The sequence below is a fragment of the Colossoma macropomum genome, unplaced genomic scaffold (assembly GCF_904425465.1).
Source record: "Colossoma macropomum unplaced genomic scaffold, Colossoma_macropomum, whole genome shotgun sequence".
Taxonomy (NCBI): domain Eukaryota; kingdom Metazoa; phylum Chordata; class Actinopteri; order Characiformes; family Serrasalmidae; genus Colossoma; species Colossoma macropomum.
This window is the reverse complement of record NW_023494791.1, coordinates 1,620,594-1,645,970: the sequence shown is the minus strand read 5'-3', so window position 1 is coordinate 1,645,970 and position 25,377 is coordinate 1,620,594. Positions and strand designations below refer to the sequence as shown.

The 25,377-nt window shown below is 40.0% G+C and overlaps 1 protein-coding gene across 1 annotated transcript in view; it reads left to right on the top strand.

The window, feature by feature from the left end:
• Nucleotides 1-8,405: 8,405 nt before the first annotated feature.
• The window catches only part of mertka (c-mer proto-oncogene tyrosine kinase a), a 66,432-nt gene continuing 49,460 nt past the window's right edge, over nt 8,406-25,377 (top strand). The window contains exons 1-4 of the mRNA XM_036573629.1: nt 8,406-8,710; nt 15,811-16,144; nt 18,221-18,321; nt 18,404-18,574. Coding sequence (XP_036429522.1) covers nt 8,644-8,710; nt 15,811-16,144; nt 18,221-18,321; nt 18,404-18,574 — 673 coding nt within the window. The 5' untranslated portion in view covers nt 8,406-8,643. The remainder of the gene's footprint in view (nt 8,711-15,810; nt 16,145-18,220; nt 18,322-18,403; nt 18,575-25,377) is intronic.

Genomic DNA, 25,377 nt, shown 5'->3' with positions numbered 1-25,377 from the left:
GACTCTTGATTCTGAGCTTGTTCATGTCCAGAGAGGAGCAGAGACTTCGGCAGTCAAGGTTGAGTCTATTGTTATGGGTTATAAAAGAAGAAATAGATTTGTGCATCATAGATTATGGTTCTTTCCTCGGTCCTTCCCACTTTTTACCTTCCTTGTATCATAGCCTAGTTTTCTTTACAACAAATAATGGGGATGTCATGAGTTCATCTTCTTTTTGTGACATCAAGGGTACTCTAAGAACATCCTGGACGGATATTTACTCCATTATCCTCTGCGGTTGGATTGTACTAAAGAAATTTATAATAAATTTAAAGGGGTACATTGAGTTCAAATGACACCTTACCTTGGGTCGAGGCACCCAAATAAACTTGGTTTGTGAATCTCAAATATGTTTGAAGTCTTAACAACACAATATCATAGATATATCATGTGATAAAACATAGCTACATGAATCGAAAGGGGATGGAAAGGAGGGGATGACAGTTTTCCCATCACAGGGCTATTAGGGCCCTAAAAGCCCTGATTTAAAGGGGAATTCCACCAGTTTTTCAAAAATATCCACATTATTCTGTGGTTGAGATGTAAACACAGTAGTTCAGAGTGGTTTGGTGTGAAACGCTCCGTTCTAGAGAAACTTACCAAGTCAGAATTGTTCACAGTGGTGGTGATAGGAACCAGACGTCCACCTCTAAAAGCTCCCTCACAGAAAGTTACTACATGAAATGGTTATGAATTCACTGCCTGATGTCTGAGACACTGTTTTATGATAGTTTTGAGAAGATTTTGGCCTTACAATCCATTCATGGAGGAGGGATAACTAACCTGCAGGGTGTTGTGAGGCAAAATAGTCCTCAAAGAAAACTTATTATTTCAGGTTTTCCACTATTTTCCATCATCGAAAACTCAGAAGACTCGTGTAGGTTCACTGGTGGTTCTGGATAGTAAATAAAATGTCTACATTTGTGTTGTAGTCATGGCGACCCCTGGTTCCTATCAGCACCACTGTAAAGACATCTGAATCATTTCACACCAAACCACTCTTCACACCCCTCACTGCAGAAACAAAATGCTCTACAGCCAAAAAAACACTGAAAAAACATCTCATCAAAAACTATTTCTATTAAAAACACAACACTAGAGTTCTTACTGTATTACTGTAAGAGAACCTACAAAAGGTTCTGTAGTTTGCTCTGTAGTTTATGTTTTGCATTATTAATTTATTATTCTTTGGCTGAGTATGTAAACACACTGTAACAGTGAAACAGGGCAGCAATTGAACTGAAAAGTGTTTTTGTGGTTGTAAAATATAAATGTTGTTCAATCAAACTGAAGTTTTGCTTTGTATTGTTGTAATAAGTATTTCTTTGAGTTGAATAAAAACAGTGCAAGTGTTTGTTACCACACGACATTTTTTTATTACAGTGAATGAACAAAGACTTCCAAATTTTTCGGGCCCACTTGAGGGCCACATCCTCGTGTTTGTTCTGGCCCAGGATACGACTGGGTCTTCGGCCCAGATCTGGCAGATCTGGCCCAAATGCTGCAAAGTATGTAGAAGAAATGGACGTGGCCCAAGTCTGGCCCAAATACATTGTTGGTCCACAACATTTACAACAGAATTGCTCCTCAAATATAGACACGAGGCAAAACCGTATGATGCTGTCCGGGATCTGGTTCTGTTCTGACCCAGTAGTCAACCCCACGTTTGAAAGAATCAGCCCAGAACGCTCCGCTGTCTAGATCTTAACATCAGACAAACATAACAGAACAGAACAGGATTTTTTTGTAGGAACAAATGAAGTAACAGAAACTAAAAGATCCAGTTCTCTACATTATCTAGCAAAAAAAACAGATACAACTCACTCTACACTCTTAAAAAGATGGTTCTCCAAGCAAAAAAGATGGTTCTTTGGTAAAGACAATAGTTCTCTATTGAACTATCAACATTCAAAGAACCATTTGCATGCTTAAATTGATGGAGAATGTGTTGTACATTGTTCTGTGTAGCACCAAAAAGGGTTCTTCTACCATTATATCAAGCCTGTATCAATAGAAGAACCCTTTTCAAAAAGGTTCTATATAGAACCATATACAACATATTCTCCATCAGTCTGAAAAACCATTTCGCCATGCAAAGAACCACTTAATCATGCAAAAGGTTCTTCCAGTGTTCATGGTTTTACACAGAACCATTTTCTTTACTAAAGAACCCTTAAAGAACCAAAGTGTATGCAGAACTATATACAACACATTCTCTGTCAATCTAAAAAATAATTTCTACATGCAAAGAACCATTTAAGCATGCAAATGTTTCTATGTAGTGCCTTTTTTAAATTGGTTCTATGTAGCACCAAAAAGGGTTCTTTTATTATTACAGTGTCAAGCTTGTGTACAATAGAAAAACTCTTTCTGGTGCTCTACAGAACCATTTTCAGAAAGGTTCTATAAAGACCATACACAACACATTCTCCATCAATCTGAAGAGCCATTTCACCAATGCATGCAGAACCTTTTTTGAAAACGGTTCTATATAGCACCAAAAAAAGATTTTCACATCAACCCGTTTTGGTGCTATACAGAACCATAAACAACACGTTCTCCATTCAAAGAGCCATTTCAGCATGCAAATGGTTCCTTGAATGTTCATGGTTCTATTTAGAACCATGTCTTTACTCAAGACCCCCTGTAGCAGCATCTTGTCTGAGGGTGATGCAGAAGTATAGGAAGTCAGCTGCTGTCAGTCGCTGCTGATGAAGTGAAGCTGCTCTGTCAGGCTGAAGGTTTTATCATGGAAAGAAGATAAACGTCCAAACATCTCAAGGTTCGCTGTTCAGCTCTTATCTCTGAGTTAACGACATACTCTGGTCTTCAGAGAGGTCACAGGGCTGTGACTCGGCGTTCTGTCGCTGACCTTGTTATTTGTACATAGTATGACTTCAGATAACCTCGTTTTCCAGACACGCTGGGACTCTGGGGCTGTGAAGTTACATCACCACTGGAAAAATTCAGATAAGCCATTAAAGGTTTCTGTTGGTTCCTGGTGGATTAAGAATGGTCACTTAAGGTGTTCTGTGTTTTCCTGATGGGTTTATATCACAGTAGCCACGTTTACATGCAGCCTGATAATCCATTAATAATCAATAGCTTAATCGGAATAGACTAGTCCGATTGAGGCCATTCGGAATACAGTTTCTATCCGATTGAACGGGGTGGGTAATCCTGTAAATAATCCGTTAAATAGAAGAATAATATTGTATATACGATATATATATATATATATATATATTCAGAGCAATATATATATTCAGAGGATTCAGAGGCTGCGATGTGATTATAAAACGATTATCGATGCATCTTTTTTTCCTATACATCATTTCCATTTTCTTACTGTCTGAGGACTTGGTAGTTTTAAAGCAAAGTATTTGTAATGATCCATAATGCATTTACGTCCAATATCTTTTATTAATGAGTCAAATGGAAGTGATGTGGAAAGTGAACTAGAAGGCTCTTATTCACTGCTATTTCTTGGAGCACATGAGACGCTGCTGCCACTCATCTGCGATAAAATGCGCAGTTACGGTGAAATAAGATCCAGTGGCAATGGATCTCCATGTAGCGCGTTACAGCCATCCTTAAGAGTTTAAGGTGGAACAGGAAAATTCAAACAAGAAGCTGGAGCGACTTAAAGAAGCGACTTCAGCCTCGTAAAACAGACGAACTTTGAAAGACATTTTACAAGAAACTGCTCTATTTTTGAGGAAAAGTTTTCTGGTGGAGATGGAAGGAAAGCGACTAAAGCTGAGCTGAAGTTTAAAGCAGAGTGAAGTAAATCCACGTTTTCGTTTATATTTTAACCTAACTTATAGCTGGACATTAACACACACTGAGATATACTGGACATTAAATGTTGTGGTGCCCAAGGTGGTTTGATTTTTGTTGAAAGGACAAAATGGCTCTTCTTATCGTTTGTGTTGTGACTCCTGACCTAACCTGGCTTTAATGCAGAGGGAGCCGGTCGGATTTCTCACTCATCCATCCATTTGTGTTTTTGTTATGTGCCGCCACAAACTGTCCGGGCGCTGCACTTCCGCACTTCCAGGTTCCGCCTTTTGCGTTCCGTCAACGTTACGTTATAAATTAAATGTTTAGAAAATCGATTTTTGACATTTGTGAATCGATTCAGAATCGTTCACATCCGCATCGCGATGCATCTAAGAACTGATTTTTTCCCGCACCCCTATAGTAGTTAAGTAGTTTTTTCGTGTATCTGTACTCTACTGAAGTATTTCCATTTTTCCTTTCACTCCACTACATTTCAAAGTCAAATATCTCACTTTTTACTCCTCTACATTATGAGAAATCTGTCGTTCCTTTTGGTTTATGTGTGAATAAAAACGTAACGTCAAAACGAAAGAAGCGCGAAGCAAAAACACCAATCAGGGCACAGCGGTCACTTTGTTTTGAGCTTGTTTTGACCTGTTGGTCATACCGACCCAGTGCAGCACACGGTTCAACATCAGTGCAGCAGCGTAAAATTTTGGGAGAGTCTATTCAACATAAATGATGAACTAACCTAACTTTGTGTAAACAGACCACAATATAGAAATATGTACTCATATGCAGTTGTGACTGACGTGTCTTTTTTCTGAATTTATACAAACACATTTCATTTTATAGTAAATTAGTTTTGTCTAGTTTATGTTTATGAACAGAGACCTACAGATGCAGTTTAGTAAAGGAAACTCATTTGAGAATCTGAGTTTAAAGTCTTTATTAATCTTAAACTTGGAACTAAGTTCAAATAAATCTTAAACTGAAACTTTGCTTGTTTGTAAAAAGTGATTTCAGAGCCACTCAGTTCTACCTGATGGAAACTGTTTGCCTTCAGTGTTTTGTGCTGATAATAATTTTAATAGACATCAGCGTCACTAATTAATGACTCTATTAAACGACTGGTTTACCAAGAGAGACACTGGAGTATTTTCACCTAAAATGAGTTAATGAAGCGAGTCTTGTTATAAAAATGATAATAGGACATTAAAGTCATAATTAATCTTTCAGTACTTTTACTTTTGATACTTAAGTACATTTGAAGGCAAATACTTTTGTACTTTTACTCAAGTGGAGGTCTAAAGGGAGGAACTTCTACTTTTACTGCAGTAATATTTTACCTTGGGTGTCTCTACTTTAACTCAAGTACATTGTTTGTGAACTTCGTCCACCACTGACAATGTTCAGCATGGCGGAGCAGAAACTGGTCTGCAGAGGAGACGAAGTTTAGTTGCTGTAGAAAAAAGGAAATATATCGGTAAGTTTTCTTTGCTCTTTTACTGAAATCCATCCTTCTGCTTTCTAAAACTAAAGGAAAGTTCTGGTTCAGTGATTAGAAACTACTTTTTGTTTTTAGCCCTTGAGCTCCATTTACTCCTATTTATTGAGGACTCCCTCACGGGCGCCCTCTGCTGTTCAGCTGTCCTGATTTTGATATAACGGAGGGAAATAGGAAGTGGCCAGGCTCCTCATAAACCGGCTCTGGTAATTCTCCTCTCTGTAAGTTCTCTCCTTCAAATGCAGCCTCCGAAGTATGCAGCACCTGAATTGGGACGCAGTTTACAAATTCTCAGCAAGTAATCCGATACAAAATTACACACATGCACAGAGAACCACTTAGTGTAGACATTACCATGGCAATGAGCATCATGTGAGTCCAGTCAGAGTGAGACCAGAGAACCTGTAGAGAGGAGAATTCCCACTCTGTAATGTCTTCTGGGTTTCTCAAACGCTAGAGGGCGCTCCTGAGCGACTCCAAAATGAATGGTTTGAAATGAAGCATTTGAGCAAAATTATAGTTTATAAATGCTGAAATATTTTTACTGTAAAAGAAAACAATCATCTCCTGTAAACAGAACAACATAAAACATTTTAACACCGCTGTTATATTTTAAGAGCTTTTAAACTCAAGTTATAGGAGTTTAAAACGGCGCCTCATGTACGGTTATGATGTCTGTGAGCGCGAACAGCCAATGAGCTGCTCCGCTCAGCAACCAATAATAATGCTAACGTAATGCTGACCATTAAAGGAGAATTTCACTGATTTTTCTAAACTTCTGTATTATTACATGGGTAATATGTGAATAGAGTCATTCATGGAAAATAGTGGAAAATCTGAAATAATAAGTATAATATATAACATTCCATATGAACTCAGAAGACTCGTGTAGGTTCACTGGTGGTTCTGGATAGTAAATAAAATGTCTATATCTGTGTTGTAGTCATGGCGACCCCTGGTTCCTATCACCACCACTGTAAAGACATCTGAACCATTTCACACCAAACCACTCTGAGTCTCTCTGATTACATCTTAAACACTGAATTATAGGGAAATTTTGAAAAATTGGTGGAATTTCCCTCTATACTAGTTCCCATTAGGCAGCAAAACCATCAGGTCCTTTTTCCTGATCCTTTTTCAGCAGGGATGAAAGAGTAAAAGCGCCCTGCTGTGGACCATAAGGGTACTGCAGACAGCTTCGTCTTACTTTGTTTAAAGGGACTATATCCTACATTTTTCGTACTTTTTCTTGCTGATGGTCACTAATGACATGTGACACAAAATTCATTCCACACAACCAGTTTCTGAACTTTCTTCATCCCTTATGATTATTAAACAGGCTGTTTTTGTCACTGTGCCTTAAGACTGATGTATGTAAATAAGCCCAGTCCTGATTTGCTGTCCTGTATTGTACTGCTCTTATGATGTTTATAATAAAGTAGGCAGAGCTAAACTGCTCTAGGGTGAATATATGTTAATGAGTTGGTCTTCATGACATCACAAAAATATTTCATTCAAAACGACCTGTTTCCATATATGGAGTGTCTGGACCGGTCAAAGGCTTTTATTTTAAAGAAGGTGAGTTAAAAACGAGTTTTTTCCATGATACAGGCCCTGAAACTCAACGTGTCCTGTTAATATCTAAATAGCATTTCCACAAAATGTCCTATTTATCTTGATTTATTATTATGGTAATCTCAATGTAAAATGTAAAGTGTTCGTCTATTAAAAAAAAAAAATAAAATAAAATACATTTTCCTGAACACAGAATATAAACATTTTAACACCACTGTTTTATTTTTAAGAGCTTTCAAACTCGAGTTACAGGAGTTTAAAACAGTGCCTCATGTACATTCATGACGCCTGTGAGCGCGAACAGCCAATGAGCTGCTCCGCTTGCCAGCCAATCAGCACTCAGTAGCAGTAATGCTAACCAATCAGCACTCAGTAGCAGTAATACTAACCTATCAGCACTCAGTAGCAGTAATGCTAACCAATCAGCACTCAGTAGCAGTAATACTAACCTATCAGCACTCAGTAGCAGTAATGCTAACCAATCAGCACTCAGTAGCAGTAATACTAACCTATCAGCACTCAGTAGCAGTAATGCTAACCAATCAGCGCTCAGTAGCAGTAATACTAACCAATCAGCGCTCAGTAGCAGTAATGCTAACCAATCAGCGCTCAGTAGCAGTAATACTAACCAATCAGCGCTCAGTAGCAGTAATACTAACCAATCAGCGCTCAGTAGCAGTAATGCTAACCAATCAACGCTCAGTAGCGGTAATACTAACCAATCAGCACTCAGTAGCGGTAATACTAACCAGTCAGCGCTCAGTAGCGGTAATGCTAACCAATCAGCGCTCAGTAGCAGTAATGCTAACCAATCAGCACTCAGTAGCGGTAATACTAACCAATCAGCGCTCAGTAGCGGTAATACTAACCAGTCAGCGCTCAGTAGCGGTAATGCTAACCAATCAACACTCAGTTGCGGTAATGCTGACCAATCAGCGCTCAGTAGCGGTAATGCTAACCAATCAGCGTTCAGTAGCAGTAATGCTAACCAATCAACACTCAGTAGCGGTAATGCTGACCAATCAGCGCTCAGTAGCGGTAATGCTAACCAATCAGCGTTCAGTAGCAGTAATGCCAACCAATCAGCGCTCAGTAGCAGTAATGTTAACCAATCAGCGCTCAGTAGTGGTAATACTAGCCAATCAGCGCTCAGTAGCAGTAATGCTAACCAATCAGCGCTCAGTAGCAGTAATGCTAACCAATCAGCGCTCAGTAGCAGTAATGCTAACCAATCAGCACTCAGTAGCGGTAATGTTAACCAATCAGCACTCAGTAGCAGTAATGCTGACCAATCAGCACTCAGTAGCGGTAATGCTAACCAATCAGCACTCAGTAGCAGTAATGTTAACCAATCAGCGCTCAGTAGCAGTAATACTAACCAATCAGCGCTCAGTAGCAGTAATGCTAACCAATCACTTGAAAAATAAAGGTGGACAGAAGCGCTCCGAGAGCATCCCGAGCCTGAGTCATATTTTGTGACGTCACACCGGCCCCGCGAACAGCTGCCGCTGGGAGGAATGTGTCGACTCTCCTGATGATCGGCTGGAGAGGAGTTTGAGCTCGAGCGGAGCAGAAATGCCGTCTGCCACTTCTCTGGGATTTCTCTCCAACTCGTCCTCACAGCTGTTCGTCTTTTAACTGGGACTCACTGGGAGGACTGGAAAACGCTTCCAGAGGAACTGTTGACAAGTCTTAAAAGTGCGCCAGGAGAGACCAGCGCGGGACAAAACGAGCCCAAAATGCCTTTAAACATCGCAAAGCTTCTCCTCTTTGGGATTTTTTCGCATTCGATCAGTTTGACGAGCGGTAAGTTAATAAAATCTGATTTATTCTTTGTTTTTGGTCTCATTGCGCTGCTTTGCTTCGCGTCCAAAAGGCTGCAACGTGTCAGAAATAAAGTTATCAGTTAGATTAGGAGACAAATGCACGCAAAATCTGCGGGTAGACAGGAGTGAATTAGTAGTGCTGACAAAATCCCGGTGATTTAGAACAGAGAGGTCGAGCTTAGCAGATGAAGTTGGCTTCTTTTTCGAATTTTCGAATTTTCCCGTTCCACCTTAAATGGTGCAGCAGTTCCATTCTGGCGCCTGTACTGCTGCACCATTTAAGGTGGAACGGAAAAGTTCGAAAAAGAAGCCAACTTCAGCGCTGTGACAAACCTAATACATAAAGTATTTAGACTTAAATTGTAAAAGTGATGCAAAAATGTGCTTCAAATGCTACAAAAACAGATTCCATCATATATTGTTTGTCTTAAAAGTACTTAAACTTTCAGCAAACTGCAAAAAGTCTGCCAAGACAGTGTGAAAATCCCAGAGGAACGACTTGGGAAAAGTTTTGGAGGATGTTAAAAGTTTGCACGAACTTTGAATTGCACCAGCTTTAGGCTTAAACTGGACTGAACTCTGGTTTTCAGAATCTTTGGGTATTATTTACTAATCTGTGACCAGCTGTACTATGGACTATTTGTAAACACAGGCTGAAAAGGAGCTGGTTTAAAGGACTAAAACAACAACCAGATTTCTCTCACATGTGATCATGAGCACCCTCTCTTACCAAAAAGGGAGCCAGTAATTTAGTGATAAGTCTCTTTTTCCTAATTATGTAAACCATTCTAAGGAAAAAAGCACAGCTGGGTTGATGTTCCTAGATTGTTGTTTCTGTATCTTAGGGGCAAATCTGCCAAATTTGTAGTAAACAAAGTCGCTCGGAGTGGTTTGATCCGTTCTAGAGGGTCAGAATTGTTCACAGTGGTGGTGATGGGAACCAGACGTCCACCTCTAAAAGCTCCCTCACAGAAAGTTATTACATAATATGGTTATGAATTCACTGCCTGATGACTGAGACACTGTTTTATGATAGTTTTGCGAAGGTTTCTGGCCTTAAAAGGATGTTCATGGTGGAGGGATACATGCAGAGGCGAAATAGTCCCCAAAGAAAACTTATTATTTCAGATTTTCCACCATCAACATTCCATATAAACTCAGAAGACTCGTGTAGGTTCACTGGTGGTTCTGGATAGTAAATAAAATGTCTATATTTGTGTTGTAGTCATGGCGACCCCTGGTTCCTATCACCACCACTGTAAAGACATCTGAACCATTTCACACCAAACCACTCTGAATCACTGTGTTTACAAACACTCAATTATGCAGACATTTGGTAAAGAATGTGGCAGTTGGAACTGTAGGCAGTTTTACATGCTGTCACCGAAGCTCGAATGCTTCCACAACTGTGTTATAATAGATAATAGATTATGATAGAAAAACTTGCAGTGCATTTTGGGGTTTGGTTTAATGTGCACCTCTCGTCTCCGCCAAGTCCGAGGTTTCTCAGCAGGTTTCTGAACCAAACTGCTGACGAAAACAAAGAGTTCTTTCCTTTCAGCTCTCATTCCTGGGTCTTTTTCTTGTTTCCACCTAAAAACTGAAATGTTTCGGGGGAGTCGGAGTACGTACGTCTGGGAAGAGTTGCAGCGAGTGCTTGGACTGAGGTTTCTGGGACGTTGGGGGTTGAAAGTGATGTTGCTGATCTGGAATTCATTAGACTGATAGATTTAGTGACTTGAAATGAATGATGACAGCAGAGCATTACGCTATAGAAGAGTCACATTCCGTTCAGTTCGGCTTTGTCATTATATTTGTGTCAGTATAATGAAGAACATTCGGGCTGCTTAGCACAACAAGATGAGGACAGTAGATACAAGTCGTCCCCTTGGAATTATAAGGTTCTGACATTTTTGTCAAAGCATATTCTTATTCTGTGACTTCTTCACATTATGTGAGGTGTTTTTTTTTAGGTTTTATGCATTTTTTGGACTCTTTATCTAGAAAACAAAAAGGTTCTATCTCTAAAGTCAAACTCTAACTTAGTTCCTATCTGCAGTGCCAGAATGGAACTGCTGCACCATATAAGATGGGACGGAAAAATTCGAAAAAGAAGCCAACTTCACCGCAGTGACAAACCTAATACATAGAGTATTTAGACTGAAATTGTAAGGGTGATGTTAAAATGTGCTTCAAACGCTAAAAGAGCAGATTCCATCATATATTTTTTGTCTTAAAAGCACTTAAACTTTCAGCAAACCGCAAAAAGTTTGCCAAGACAGTGTGAAAATCTCAGAGGAACGACTTGGGAAACGTTTTGGAGAACGGTAAAAGTTTGCACAAACTTTAAATTGCACCAGCTTTAAGCTTAAACTCACTTAAATTCAGGTTTTCAGGACCTTTGAGTGTTATAAACTCAAACTCTAACATAGTTCCTATCTGCGAGCCAATCAGTACTCTGAAAATACGCAAGAGGACCAATCAGGTTCTGCTTCTTTGTCATGTCACCGCTCTGCTCAGTGACTGTGGGAAAAGTATAAACTTTATGGAACATGAAAACGTGTCTGAAACTCTGCCTGTCGTCTTACAGCTCTTTAAAAACTCTTATTGTCTTAAATTGTTTAAATATTCAGCCTTAAAGGTGATTAAATAGTGAACATTTGAATTGCTGGGGTTTTAATTATAACAAACATTAATTTAATTCATTCATTCGTCTTTTCTTTTTCGTCTTTCTCCCAAAATAAGACATTTCGAGTCACATTTCTGATATAGAACAAAACCTCATGCTGCCTCAGACTGACCTGCTACTCTGACCTCGCTAACTAAAGGAAACTTAAACTAATGGTTCCAACCTAAAACTGACCTCTGCGCTGGACACAATATTTAACACTGAACTTTATACTTAATCTATCAGTTTATTTTTTTAATTAGAAAAATATGATTTGTCTTAAAACAGGAAATAAATGTTATGTTTCTGATAATGTAGACACTGTTTTACTTTAATTTTATGTTTTAAAAGTTGTGTAAACTGTTTGTGTTCCTTGAAATTCATTGCTTCTTTTCATGTTCTGTCAGATATAAGGTTCTACCTCCAGTCAGAAAGTGAGTTCTCAGGATTAGAATGTTCCATCTGCGTTTCACCTGTAACAAAAAATAAATAAATAAATGTATAAATTTGGTAGGATTTTGATATTGTACATTTGGAATAAATGTAGGGTGTCTCTCACTGTCATGTATTAAAGAGGCGTGTTCCACAGATCAATTCTGCTATTTGGAATCCAAAATCTTTGAAGCTCAGCGTCTCAAAACTGCTCAGAACACAGACAGAACCCTATAATTACAAGGGGACGAAATGTATGTGGTGCACTGTGCAGTGGACGATGTGCACATGTTCTAATGGAATAACAGACAGTGTTTAAAATAAGTACAAAAACATCAATAGACAGACAATAAATACAGAATAAACTAGAAACTACTGGTGCATATAATGGAATGCAGGGCTGTTATGAGTATATATTATGTATGGGTAATATGTTCTAGAACCACAGTGTGCTGTAGGACATTATACGCCGTTCAGAGGCGTGTTCAGGTAGTACGCAGTGAATGGACAATGACTAGGTCCATAAGAGCTCGCATAGGAAAAAGAACGCAATGTGCTTCCTCTGATAAGAGCTTTCGGTGGCGAGGGTGAATTTCCTCTGCTTTGAAGACCTTCTAGTTCATTTTGTGATAAAATGTGATAAAATGCCAAAATTATGTAATTTTGTTGTCAGAAGTGAATATTAGAAATAGTTTATAGTCGGAAAGTATGTGAAACATGTCGTAATGTCGACCACACGCCCATGCAGCCAGAAAGTAGCGCATAGTTCAGTTGGCTCGTAGTTCCTCGTCATGTTTTTTCAAGCTACAACCACCAAACCTTGCGCAATAGTAGCCCCTTTTAAAAAGGATGCTTCTTCAAGGGTTCTTTAGTAAAAGCAATGATTCTGTTTAGAACCGTGAGTTCTATAGAGAACAGTTTGCATGCTTAAATTGTTTTTGCATGATGAAGTCTTTCTTCAGATTGATGGAGGTGGTGTTGTCTTTTTGGAAATAGTTCTGTATAGCAACAAAAAGTGTTCTGCTATTGTTATGAGATCAAGCTTGTATATAATAGCAGATGCTGTATAGAAGGTTCTGTATGCGCATAAAAACTTTCCATCAATAAGAAGAACCATGCAAAGAAACTTTTTAGCATGAAATGGTTCTATACCCCTGATAGCAGCATATATCGGTCCGCTGGCTTGATTAGGTCAGCACCCCACTGGCTGTTTGCCACTGCTGGTCCTCCCTCGGACCACCCAGATTACTGTCCTCAAAACAAGCGATAACTAGGTTTTAATCTCCCCAAACAGGTTTTAAATGAGACTTTTATTCTGGAAAATAAACTTAGACAAATATTACAAACAAATGAGAGAGAAGAAAAATAATGACTAGTCCTGATATAAAATGATGTTATAGATGTTGTTGCTGACGCTGAGCTACATTAAAATTATTTACTAAACTAATTCACAAAGTGTAACTAAAGAAAGGAAGGAAGGAAAAATCAGTAAATTGAGCTGTGAGTGGAAAATGAGTGACGATCAGTGGACTTTTATCTAATACTCTGCTTAACCGCAAGTGGACCGCCCGGAAAACGCTGAGCAAAAAGCCAGTGGACCACCAGCTTTGCCATCAGTGGGCCCACAGTGGTCCACTATCCTCTTGCTATCAGGGACAGAGCTCATGGTTCTAAATTAACCCATTCCCTTTACTAAGGAACCCCTGAAGAACCCTCTTTTTTTAAGTGTGTAGTCTTCATTTTTATTATCAACGCTGCTCTTCCTGCAGATTGACCACCAAACTTTGTGTAGAGCCTCGTCCACGTTGTTCTTGCGCCCCATAATGCTTTGAGTGTAGTAAACATTTACTATCATTGGGTTGCTTAAATGCTGTTTTTTGCTAAGCTAGTGCTCCTTGTATTGTGTGTTAGCACCAAGCTAGCTGGATCAGCTCGGTGTTATGTTGGATTTTGGTGTCAGCTCTAGTAAATAAAGACAGTTTAAGCTCCTAACAGGCATACAAATAGTATATCCTTTATTATGTGTGTCTCATTTTTTAGGTGTGCTAAGTCTTGACCCTGAACTTGAAGTTTCCCAGACAGCGAGCATATCTCGGTCCGCTGGTTTGAAAATTTTGGCACCCCACTAGCTGTTTTCCACTGCTGGTCCAACCTCGGACCACCCAGATTATTGTCTTGCATACAAGCTCTACCTAGTTTTTAATCTCCTCAAACAGATTTAAGTGCACAGAGACTTTTATTTTAGAAAATAAACCTAAACTAATATTACAAACAACTGAGAGAGAAAAAAATAATGACTAGGCCTGATATTAAATGATTCTATAGAAAGTGTTGTTGCTAAAGCTGTGCTATATTAAAATTATTTACTAATCAAAGTGTAACTAAAGAAAGGAAGGAAAAATCAGTAAATTGGGCTGTGAGTGGAAAATGAGTGACGATCAGTGGAATTTTATATAAAACGCTGAGCAAAAAGCCAGTGGACCACCAGCTTTGCCATCAGTGGGCCCACAGTGGTCCACTATCCTCTTGCTATCAGGGACAGAGCTCAAGGTTCTAAATAAACCCATTCCCTTTACTAAGGAACCCCTGAAGAACCCTCTTTTTTAAGTGTGTTGTCTATTACTCCGCCTAACCGCAAGTGGACCGCCAGCTTAGCCATTAGCGTGTTTTATTATTGTAGCATTAGCCTGTTAGCCAGTTAGCTTTCTGCTAGCTTTGCTCAGGATACTGTAGTGAGGGCCAAATGTACGCAAATCTAAGGAGAATATAAAGTGTAAAGCAGTTAAAGAGGGTCTGTTAGCAGCTGCCAGAGATGTTTAACTGCCAGTTCTTCATCTGGCTGAATTTTATGGACAGATTTTAACAGAACTGGGCTTTTTCAAGCAGTGATTATGAAGCCGTGTTCACATGTTTAATGAAGCTCTGTGCCTTCAGAAGGTTATGCTCGTGACTGGCAGTACATTACACTGACAGACAGAAAGGCTTTAGAGACATTTAATGGGACATAAAGCAACAACTTCACAAATAAGCACATTTTCAGTGACTTAGGTAAGACAGTAATGAACAACACTCTCAAAGTAAAGTGGCCACGTGAAAAAAGGTGAACACCCAAGACTTTTTTCCCTTAGAAAATAAATGACGGCATATTCAGAAACACAAATCAAACTGCTTCAGACAGTGTCACGATGGAGAACTCTACTACAGGCTGATATTTACATACAGATTTAGATATATTACACTTTTTTTTTTCCTTCTGATTCTAAATAAATACTAATGATTTTTTGTATAACTATGTTTTGACACTTGTCTGTAAAGCACTTTGAGCTGCCACCGGCATGAGAAGTGCTATATAAATAAAAATTATTATTATTATTATTATTATTAATATGTATACACACTACTGCACATTAACAGTAATTACATAATGATTACATACTGTATATGCATACAAACACCCATACACATTTATACAAAGGAATGACACAGTGATTTAATTATCTTACTTAATTACTTAATTATCATACACTAAATACTACAAAACTCATCCACACATCTGGCTCACAGGCAGGTAGGTTGAGACCCCTGAATTAGAGTGTGGTAGTTTGTCATTGAGCTGTGAGTTTTGTCTTTAATCCTAAATTTTTTCAGCTTCAGGATTGAATCAGATGATCCAGATGGTCAGGATAGCCTGAGTCAGGCAGTGTACGCTCCTCACTAACGCCTTTCACCATGTCTTGCTCTAATAATTTTGATTTACTAACAGCGTCGCTCTCACTGCAGGTTTGTTGTGAGGAGTTCTATGGAAGTTTTGTGTTCACTTGACAGAGAAAGTGGCGTTTGGAGGCAATTGTGATTGGCTGAGAGTCATGTCAATCATAATTTTGCTAACTAATTTACGTTAGCACAGTTTCCTACACCTGAAACAGGGAAAATTGTGAACTTTGATATTTTACCAAATGTTTTACGTCCTTTTTTTTCAGCTGGCAGTTACATACGAGCCCCACTAGCAATCGTCCGCCCTGGGGGTCCTCGGGGGGGCCCTCCTACGCGGGGCTCGGAGCATTTGGTGGTTGGTGGACGGGGCCACGGCGTGCACCTGTCCCATGAGGAGATCCAGAGACTGCGCTTCAGACCCACTGTGGGCACGATCCGCCTGGCAGAGGGAACTGAGTGCAAATTCAACTGCTCCATCGATTACCGTGACATCGGACAGGAGCTGAGCATCATGTGGTACAAGGATGGCAGAGAAATCCCTGACGGCCTGCAGGCAGCAGTTTACAACCAGGGAAACGTCACCCTGCTGTCTTCCATCAGGTTAGCAGAACACATTCATCACACTCTTCAAAATACAGGATCCTGAATGGGTCTTGGCTCAAACTCACGGTTATAGGAAATGACCTGTGCTTGTCTTAGAACTGTGGTTTGGTCCTAAGGAGAATCATACTATAAATCTGCACCAGCCCAGCACAAGGTCAAGAAATAAACGTCTAATAAACGACAAATAAATAACTTATTTGTTCTTTCCTCTCTTTTTTATCCATTTTATGATGAACACAACATAAAAAAAACACAAAATATGTGGTTATAACTGAGAATTTAATCGTTTACAACCCCTTTTTATCCTGATGTTAATGATCACTGACAGCTCACTGGTTTATAAACATTTCCGAGTTTTTTGGCCTTGTTTTGAAGTCAAAGTCTGAAGTCTAAAACGCACTGTTGAAAGTCAGTATATTGTCGCTGTCCAAAGAAAAACAAGAGAGGGGAAAACATTCATTATTTTCAGTGTAAGTTAAGGGTAAAAGATTTTATTTGAAGCAATTTTGCAGCATTTGTATTGGTCCATTCATAATTACGTTATCATACGATGCGAAGAGCAGCTGCCATGCTGATGCAGAATGATGTAGAAAAGTAAAAATCACAAAAAATGGAGAAATGTTTTTCTTTGGTCAGCAACGATATGGAAACCTGCCCGATTACACCACTGGTAAAACCTTTACATTAGGTTGCATTAAGTTCCTTAAAGTTTCTTTAGTTTAGCTTTTAGTTTAGTCTAAAGTTTTATTACACACTTCTATAATCTAAGAATATCTCAGCCAGTCTGCATTGACGTCCCTGTAGTTACTAAATAATATGCCTTGTTATGTAATAAGACTGGGATTTTATGGGGTTAAACACCATCCAAGTGTAAAATTGTTGATTTTTCAAGTTCAAGTGGCTTTATTGCCATTTCACCTGTATCTATACAATATACATATACATACACCAATCAGGCATAACATTCTGACCACCTCCTTGTTTCTACACTCATTGTCCATTTTATCAGCTCCACTTACTATATAGGTGCACTTTGTAGTTCTACAGTTACAGACTGTAGTCCATCTGTTTCTCTGATACTTTGTTAGCCCCCTTTTACCCTGTTCTTCAGTGGTCAGGACCCCCATGGACCCCCACAGAGCAGGTACTATTTGGGTGGTGGATCATTCTCAGCACTGCAGTAACACTGATGTGGTGGTGGTGTGTTAGTGTGTGTTGCGCTGGTCTGAGTGGATCAGACACAGCAGTGCTGCTGGAGTTTTTAAACACCTCAGTGTCACTGCTGGACTGAGAATAGTCCACCAACCAAAAATATCCAGCCAACAGCGTCCTGTGGGCAGCGTCCTGTGACCACTGATGAAGACTAGAGGATGACCAACACAAACTGTGCAGCAGCAGATGAGCTATCGTCTCTGACTTTACATCTACAAGGTGGACTGACAAGGTAGGAGTGTCTAATAGAGTGGACAGTGAGTGGACACAGTGTTTAAAAACTCCAGCAGCACTGCTGTGTCTTTGTATTTTTGTTTCTACTTTGTTCACTTCTGTAGAGTGATGATCTGAGCCTCACCACAAGCATTTCAATGCATGAATGTCCTGATATGTTGTGCAAACGACAAATAAACTTGAAACTTGAAACTTAAAAGCAAGTAGTTTATTGACTATTCCACACAGTATTGTGGGAAAGTCAGACCGTGCATTTTTAATGTCTGGTCAAAACGGGCATTAAAGTTCCTTTTACAAGGTCAGAAAACACATATTTAACAGAAAATTACACAGAAGTGGCATTTTGGCAGTGCGTAGTGCCTTTATTACAGTTCTCATTCTTTTTAGGAGACTCACTTTCAGTTTCTCAAAGAAATCTGCAGACACACCTCCAAAGTTCAGAAGTCTTAGAAGTTGGTTCTGAAGCAAGAGAGGAGCTTGATTTTCTCCTCTCTCTCAAAGATGAAAGCTTTAAGTGCTGTTTATCTGATGGGGGCACCTTTGGTGTCTACCAGCTCTTCCAGGTGGTTGTTAGAAGCCCCATTTTCTCTGTATTCTAATCTAATCTCCTTCTTTTTTCTCTCTCAGTATTAAGAATGTCCAGCGAGCAGATGCTGGCAAGTACCACTGCAGACTGAGCGTCAGTAACAAAGTGATCGAGTCAAACTCCATCATTGTGGAGGTGGAGGGTGAGTACCTCTTCGCTTTGACACTGGCACCCAAATGATTCTCAGATTTGGCGTCTCACTGTTTCTGGTTGTTTCAATGCAGGTCCGCCAACTTTCATCAAACAGCCAAATGATATGAACGTAACACAGAACACCTCGTTCAACTTGACCTGTGAGGCGTTAGGTCCCCCCAGCCCTGTCAGTATCGAGTGGCTCCACAAAGGCCAGAAGATAAACCAAACTGGACACTCTCCCAGCACCATCACTATCCAAGGTGAGTGCACTGGAGCTTCCTGAGCTCTAGTTTTGGCTGTATTGTATTCTCCCACCAAACGGTGTTTGGAAAGACCAGCTCTTTAAAAAGTAAATGGGTTGCCAGTACATGTGCGTAGAGCATTTCGAATGTGACTGAATGGTACCAGGTTTATTTGAATTAGCTGTTTTGCTTTTATTTTACCTATAAAGCAAAGATGAATATGAAATATCCACTCATTTTGACAGCCTACACTCTTAGCAAAAAGAGTTCTACAGTACCAAAAAAGTTTTTTTTGGCTTGTAACAATAGTGGAACCCTTTTTCATTGCTATATATAACCCTTTTGAAAAAGGTTCTGTATAGAACCATTTACAGCACACTCTGCATCAGTCTGAAGAACTCTTTCACAATGCAAAGAAAACTTTAATCATGCAAAGATTTCTTTTTTTGTTCATGGTTCTATATAGAACCATTTTCTTCACTGAAGAACCCTTGAAGCACCATCTTTTTTAAGAGTGTAGGTATCGTGTTAAGTAGTAGTCCTGCACCAAAAGCATCAAGGCAGTGCTCACATTACAGGATTGAAGTCGCACAAACGTGATCTTTACAGGTCAGATATGAGCCACTTTTTATAGGACTGAGTCTAAATTTTTGAAAAAACAAATAGTCATGAATAGTAAATTATGCTAATTAAGAACCTTTCACTCGATTGCTCTTGAAATGACTCATATCCTGCACTTTTCTTGTACTTTACTGTTTCCTTTGGGGTCCACTTGTGACGTTTATGTGGTTTTATGTACTGAAAGCAGTCATAATTCATTTGTACCAGCTGATATATGTAAATACAACGGAGCTGATTGGCTGCACCATTATAGTGCCTCACTCAGAAAGCAGTCCGGGCTGAAACACTCCTTATAACTTCAGCATGAGTGGGCGGGGCTAAACGGTTGGAGGTATAACACCACAAAAGCACAAAAACAGGCTGTTGGAGCTCAGTTTTATATGGACCGTACAGACTGGGAGAGAATAGTACTGTACCCGAGCACGTGAAGGACACTGGAGGCAGGAGAAACGTCCGCAGCAGCCATTTCAACTTTATTTTCACACAAACAGTAAAACCATAGCTGGCCACTTTTCAGTGGCTTCAAAGCTTGACTTTGCAGACTCGTCAGTCTGTCGCTGCTGCTGCTCGTCTCTTTCTTCTCCTCTCTCTCTCTGTTCCCTCTCTGCTCTTTTTAAAGGTGCTTATGCTGCCAGATCAGCATCAGCTGGCTCTCATTTGGGGAAGCATGAGCTCCTGAGCTCCCCGTCACCTCCCCCGCTCCCCAGCTTGGCCGCCAGGATCAAACGTGAGGCATGCACTGTGTCCCAATTCAGGAGCTGGATCCTTCGAAGGACGTGGTCTATGAAGGCGTGTCCTTTAAGGCTGTGTAGAGCTGCGAAGGCTGAACTGAAATGCCTGAAATGAACTGAAACTGCACAGCAGCGCTGTTCCCGCCCTTACTGCCACGCCACGAAACACCGCTCTTGTCAAGTTCCTTTGAAGTTCTTTAAAGATGGAGCCAGACACTGATTTTAGTTGCTTCTTTTTTCTTTTATTAGAGCTGGAGATGCTTCACCGGCGGCTACTGATGAGATTGTTATTATTTTTAAAATTTGTATGGTTAGCCATTCGCCTCAGTTTAAACCCAGTACTTATTTGAAAGTGTCTCTTGAGGCGCCGTTCGCTTCTCTGTTGATGCCGCCATGTTTTCGAATCCTCGCCGGCACAGAATGAACCTTGGGATCTGTTGGCTGGCGAAGGATGCACCTGTTAGATCCTTCGTTGCCATGGAAAAGAAGGACACGTTTCTCGGCCGCAAATGAAGGAGCCTTAGAAATGGGACAGCCCAGTCGCACCGCTGTGACGCAGTCGGCCTTCAAATGCAGCCTCTGAACGTCCTCCTCTTGCTATCACTCGTAGCTCGTAGCGTGCGAGGCCTGGGTCACTGCCTTCCCGCCCTCTCTCGCGGCAGTCATGGGTCGGGTGACTGCCACAAGTACATTTAGCAATGTTTACATATTACTTTCAACTTATTTTAAGTAAATTCAGTCGATACGGGCCCTTTAAAGCCCCACGTCTGTAAATGAGGTGTTCAGTGAAATAGCTGATTGGTGATATTTTGGGGAAATGAGTCAAGCAGAAGTGGAAGGAACCCGTCTGAACTCGAGCTGCGTCTCTGTGGTTGTTTGTGATGTATGTGGATCACGCAGGTGACGCTAATGGCTTTGAAAACGGCCTTTCAGGACAGACGTGCATTGAAAGTAACGACATTAATGAAATGACAGTGTGATAGAGGTCACATATAAACATGCACCGTCATGGCAGAACTAAGCAAAGGAGACAGATTGTGCAATAAACTGTGGCTCAGGATGTCTGTATTACATCGCTGTGCTAGTTTGTGGAAGAACAGGAAACGCTGGAAAGTGCTGAAACAAAAGTGACCCCCCGATGACTCTTACTGGTCAAGTGGAGGTGAGGACACATAACCAGATTCAGAGGTCAGGAAAAAATGGTGCAAATAGTGAGTCACTTGTCTGGCCAGTGGCCACAGTATCTATAATCTGAAAAGTGAGGTAACGTCATTGTTATCCTCTTTTTCCACTCTTGTGTGGGTTTGTGTATCAAAAATAGTTTTTTTTTTTTACATAACCATTTTCCAACCTCTCCTCATCTCTTAGAATCAGGGTTATTATAGATAACAAAAAGCTAAGAACAAAACAAAAACTAGCAGTGAGAAAATGTGCCTGTTAACTGTGATGAAAATAAAAACGACACTTTTTTACTCAAAAACTAATAGTTTTAGTTTTTTTCAGCGAGTGAAGGAGAGTTTAGAAGTGGAACTTTACTGTGTTTGGTCTTTAAGGAGAGCCAGAGCTGAGCTGAGCTCAGTCTGCTGCTGTGCTAGTTTTATTCTACTCTTATCAAATATAATTCATTGTAATACTGATAACCAAACTACACTGGTAACTGAAACTGAACGTAAACTGCTACTTTCCCAAAAATAAAAACAAAACTAAAACCATTAAAGCGCCCTTAAAACTAACTGAAACTAAACTGAAGCCAAAAACCGAAATGAAAAACTTTTGGTACTGTGCCTTTAAGACTGATATATGCAAATGAGCTATGTTCTGATTGGCTACCCTTGCTTAAAAAACACCCCTTATAACTTCAGTTTGAGTGGGCGGGGCTAAACTGCTGTATAGGTGGATATATGTTGGTTTTTGTGACATCACAAAAACAGTGTTTTCAAAGCAGGCTGTTTTTTCAGCTTTGTGCCTGAATGTTTGTTTACACACTACATCTTTAAGTGTACTCTTTTAAAAATGAGAAGAATTTTGCTTTTCTGCGATACGGGCCCTTTAAAGAACGCTGAACGAAAACGTGTTTCGTTCCATTAGCAGGATTCAGTTCAGAGTTGAATGTTGAATTAAGATCATTGTGCTTATAGTTTTTGATGTTGTATTTAAGGTGGCAGTTTCACACCAAACCACTCTGAACATCTGTTTACATCTTAACCACTTAGTTATGGAGAATTTTTTAAAAATCGGGGGTATTTACCCTTTAATAACTGTGTTATATTTAAACCTGCATTACTGGCCCTAGTTAGATCCATCCATCCATCCATCCATCATCTAAACTGCTTATCCTTCTGGGTCGCGGTGGGGTGCTGGAGCCTATCCCGGCTGTCATTGGGCGGAAGGCAGGATACACCCTGGACAGGTCGCCAGTCCATCGCAGGGCACCTAGTTAGATCCATGAGTGCTATATGGAGCCATTTCATACTTAAGTTGTTCTCTGCATGGTGAAATGGTTCTTCAGATTGATGGAGAATGTGTTGTATATGGTTCTGTATAGCACCAAAAAGGGTTCTGCTGTTGTTATGATGTTAAGCTTGTTTACCGTAGAAGATCATTCTTGGTGTCCTTACCAAAGAACCCTTGAAGAACCATCTATAGACAGCAGAACTCTCTCCCTGAGAAGCTGAGAGCGGCTCAATCACTCAGCACCTTCAAATCTTAAAACAGATCTCCTCAGGCATTTTTCTGAGGCGTGCCCAGGTTCATAAATAAACATAAATTTTTATCCTTTTTTTAGATCTTTGTTGTTTGTAAAGCATTTCAATCATTATTATTATTATTATTAATAATATTGATTAATATTGATGATTGTTGATATTGCTTACTGTTATTTTTCTCACCTTTTTTTAGTTATTGTTGTTTATTTTATTGTTATTCCATATTCTTGGTGCCGTTATCTTGATTTCTTTTTACTTCTTGTTTGTTTTTCAACCTTGTGTGAAGAGCTTTGCGCTGCATTATGTATGAAAGGTACTATACAAATATTATTATTATTATTATTATTATTATTATCATTATTAATAGTAGTAGTAGCATTAATATTATTATTATACACACCTACCAAGAGGGCTCTTGTACAGTCCGAGGGGAAAGCCCCCATGTCTGCACGTTGCTGTTGCTCTTCTGTTTTGTTTAGCCTGTTGAAGTTTATTGCTGTCTCCTCTACATCAGCCACCAGTAACAATGCAGGGGTTTAAAGGCGTTCCCACAAAGCTGGTGCTGAATGGACGCGTTCAGTTCAGTTCGCTGTGTAAAAGTCCTGAGTTGGACTCTAAATAACCCGAATGCCAGAAGCAGCTGGCAGTCTGCTGCAGTTCTCTGGAAGCGCCGCACAGTGAGAGGTGATTAAGGCAGTGAGCTCTCGCTTTGTCAGCTGAGCACTTTCTGAGTTGATTGCCTGGATAGTTTAATAGGATCAGCGAATGATCACATCGCTGGGCTTTATACGCCTCTGTTCTTCTCTTCGTCTGCTGTGAGTGTTCGGTGTGGTTGTCGTTACAGTGAATGGCTGCTGATTGTATCAGGGAGAATCATTACTCTGGTCAGCTTGTGGAGGAATGGGGTCAGATACGGGAATTAGTTCAATCCAAGAACACTTAGCAGTTGAAATTAAATGCCTCCTGATGGTTTAAAGCACTCAGAATGTTCTGTTTTGTTTATTAACACAGTTCTGAGATATATAATATAAAATAACACATAGTATTTGATGTTTAGACGGCAATATTAAATCTTTGTGCTTATCTGTATATTTAACACATTTTAAATGCACCACTTCTATGTAATTCATATACATTTATATCTATATTTATATATATTTCTATAAATTTACATCTATATATCTATATGAGTAAAATTATTATTACCTAGAGCAATATTATTAGAATATACATTGTTCTTTACCTGGTCTTTAACTAGTTTATATATTTTGTATATTTATTATGTGTATATTTAGTTAATAATCGCCTGCGCTTTGTTTTATTTTGCACACTGCTGTGTGCTTCTGGCTTCTTCCATCCACCCGTCCATTCATCCATCCACCCATCCATCCATCAACCCGTCGATCCGTCCACCCATCCATCCATCCATCTTTCCACCCACCCACCCATCCATCCATCCATTCATCCATCCATCCATCTTTCCACCCACCCACCCATCCATCCATCCATTCATCCATCCATCCATCCTTCCACCCATCCATCCAGGCACCCACCGATCCATCCATCCATCCATCTTTCCACCCACCCATCCATCCATCCATCCAGTCGTCCGTCCACCCACCCATCTATCCATCCACCCATCCATCCACCCACCCATCTATCCATCCACCCATCCATCCACCCACCCATCCATCCATCCATCCATCCACCCACCCATCCATCCATGCAACCACCCGCCCACCTATCCATCCATCCATGCAACCACCCGCCCACCCATCCATCCTCTATCTATCCTGGCCTCTATATCTGCACTTCCACTCTTAGAACCACAATCTGGGTGTGTTTTGGCAGCGCGCCCCAAAAACCAGCTGCTGTCGAGGGAAGAGATTCTGCTCACTGTAATGAAAACACAGCATCAACTTAAACAGTGCAGCTACTGCAGATTTTGAAAATATATAAATAAAAATGGAAAAATACAATACCTAAATACCCAAGCACACATGCGTCTTTGCTGTGCTCAGATTATGCAGTTCAGATCTCTGTTTTGTTACGAATGTTTTTAGCAGTTGTAGTCCTGAAATTTGGGGGTGCACCCCCTCCTCCCGCATTCATGTGAGCTTTAATTGAGAAAATGCTCATAAACACACATCATCAGAGTACAGAAGAAAGAGTGAGTTACATCTACAGCATCTTATCCAGAACGACTTACAGTGTGATCATTTTACACAGGTAGGTGAAGGTGGTGTTAGGAGTCTTGCCCAAGGACTCTTATTGGTATAGTGTAGGGTGCTGACCAAGGTGGGGATTGGACCCCAGTCTACAGCATGGAAAGTAGAGGTGTTACCCAGTACGCCATACCAACCACAGTTATGAATCATTTTGACTTTAATGCAGTTGCTGTTTGAGATACTTTTTCACTGTGATATCAAAATGAACATGAAACACGAATTAAAACTTTATTTTACAATTTAATTTACTGTACATTGCAATTACTCTTACCCAAAATTCAGTGTGTGAGATGTAAACAGAGTGGTTCAGAGTGGTTTGGTGTGAAATGGTTCAGATGTCTTTACAGTGGTGGTGATAGGAACCAGGGGTCGCCATGACTACAACACAAATATAGACATTTTATTTACTATCCAGAACCACCAGTGAACCTACACGAGTCTTCTGAGTTTATATGGAATGTTGATGATGGAAAATAGTGGAAAATCTGAAATAATAAGTTTTCTTTGGGGACTATTTTGCCTCACAGCGCCCTGCA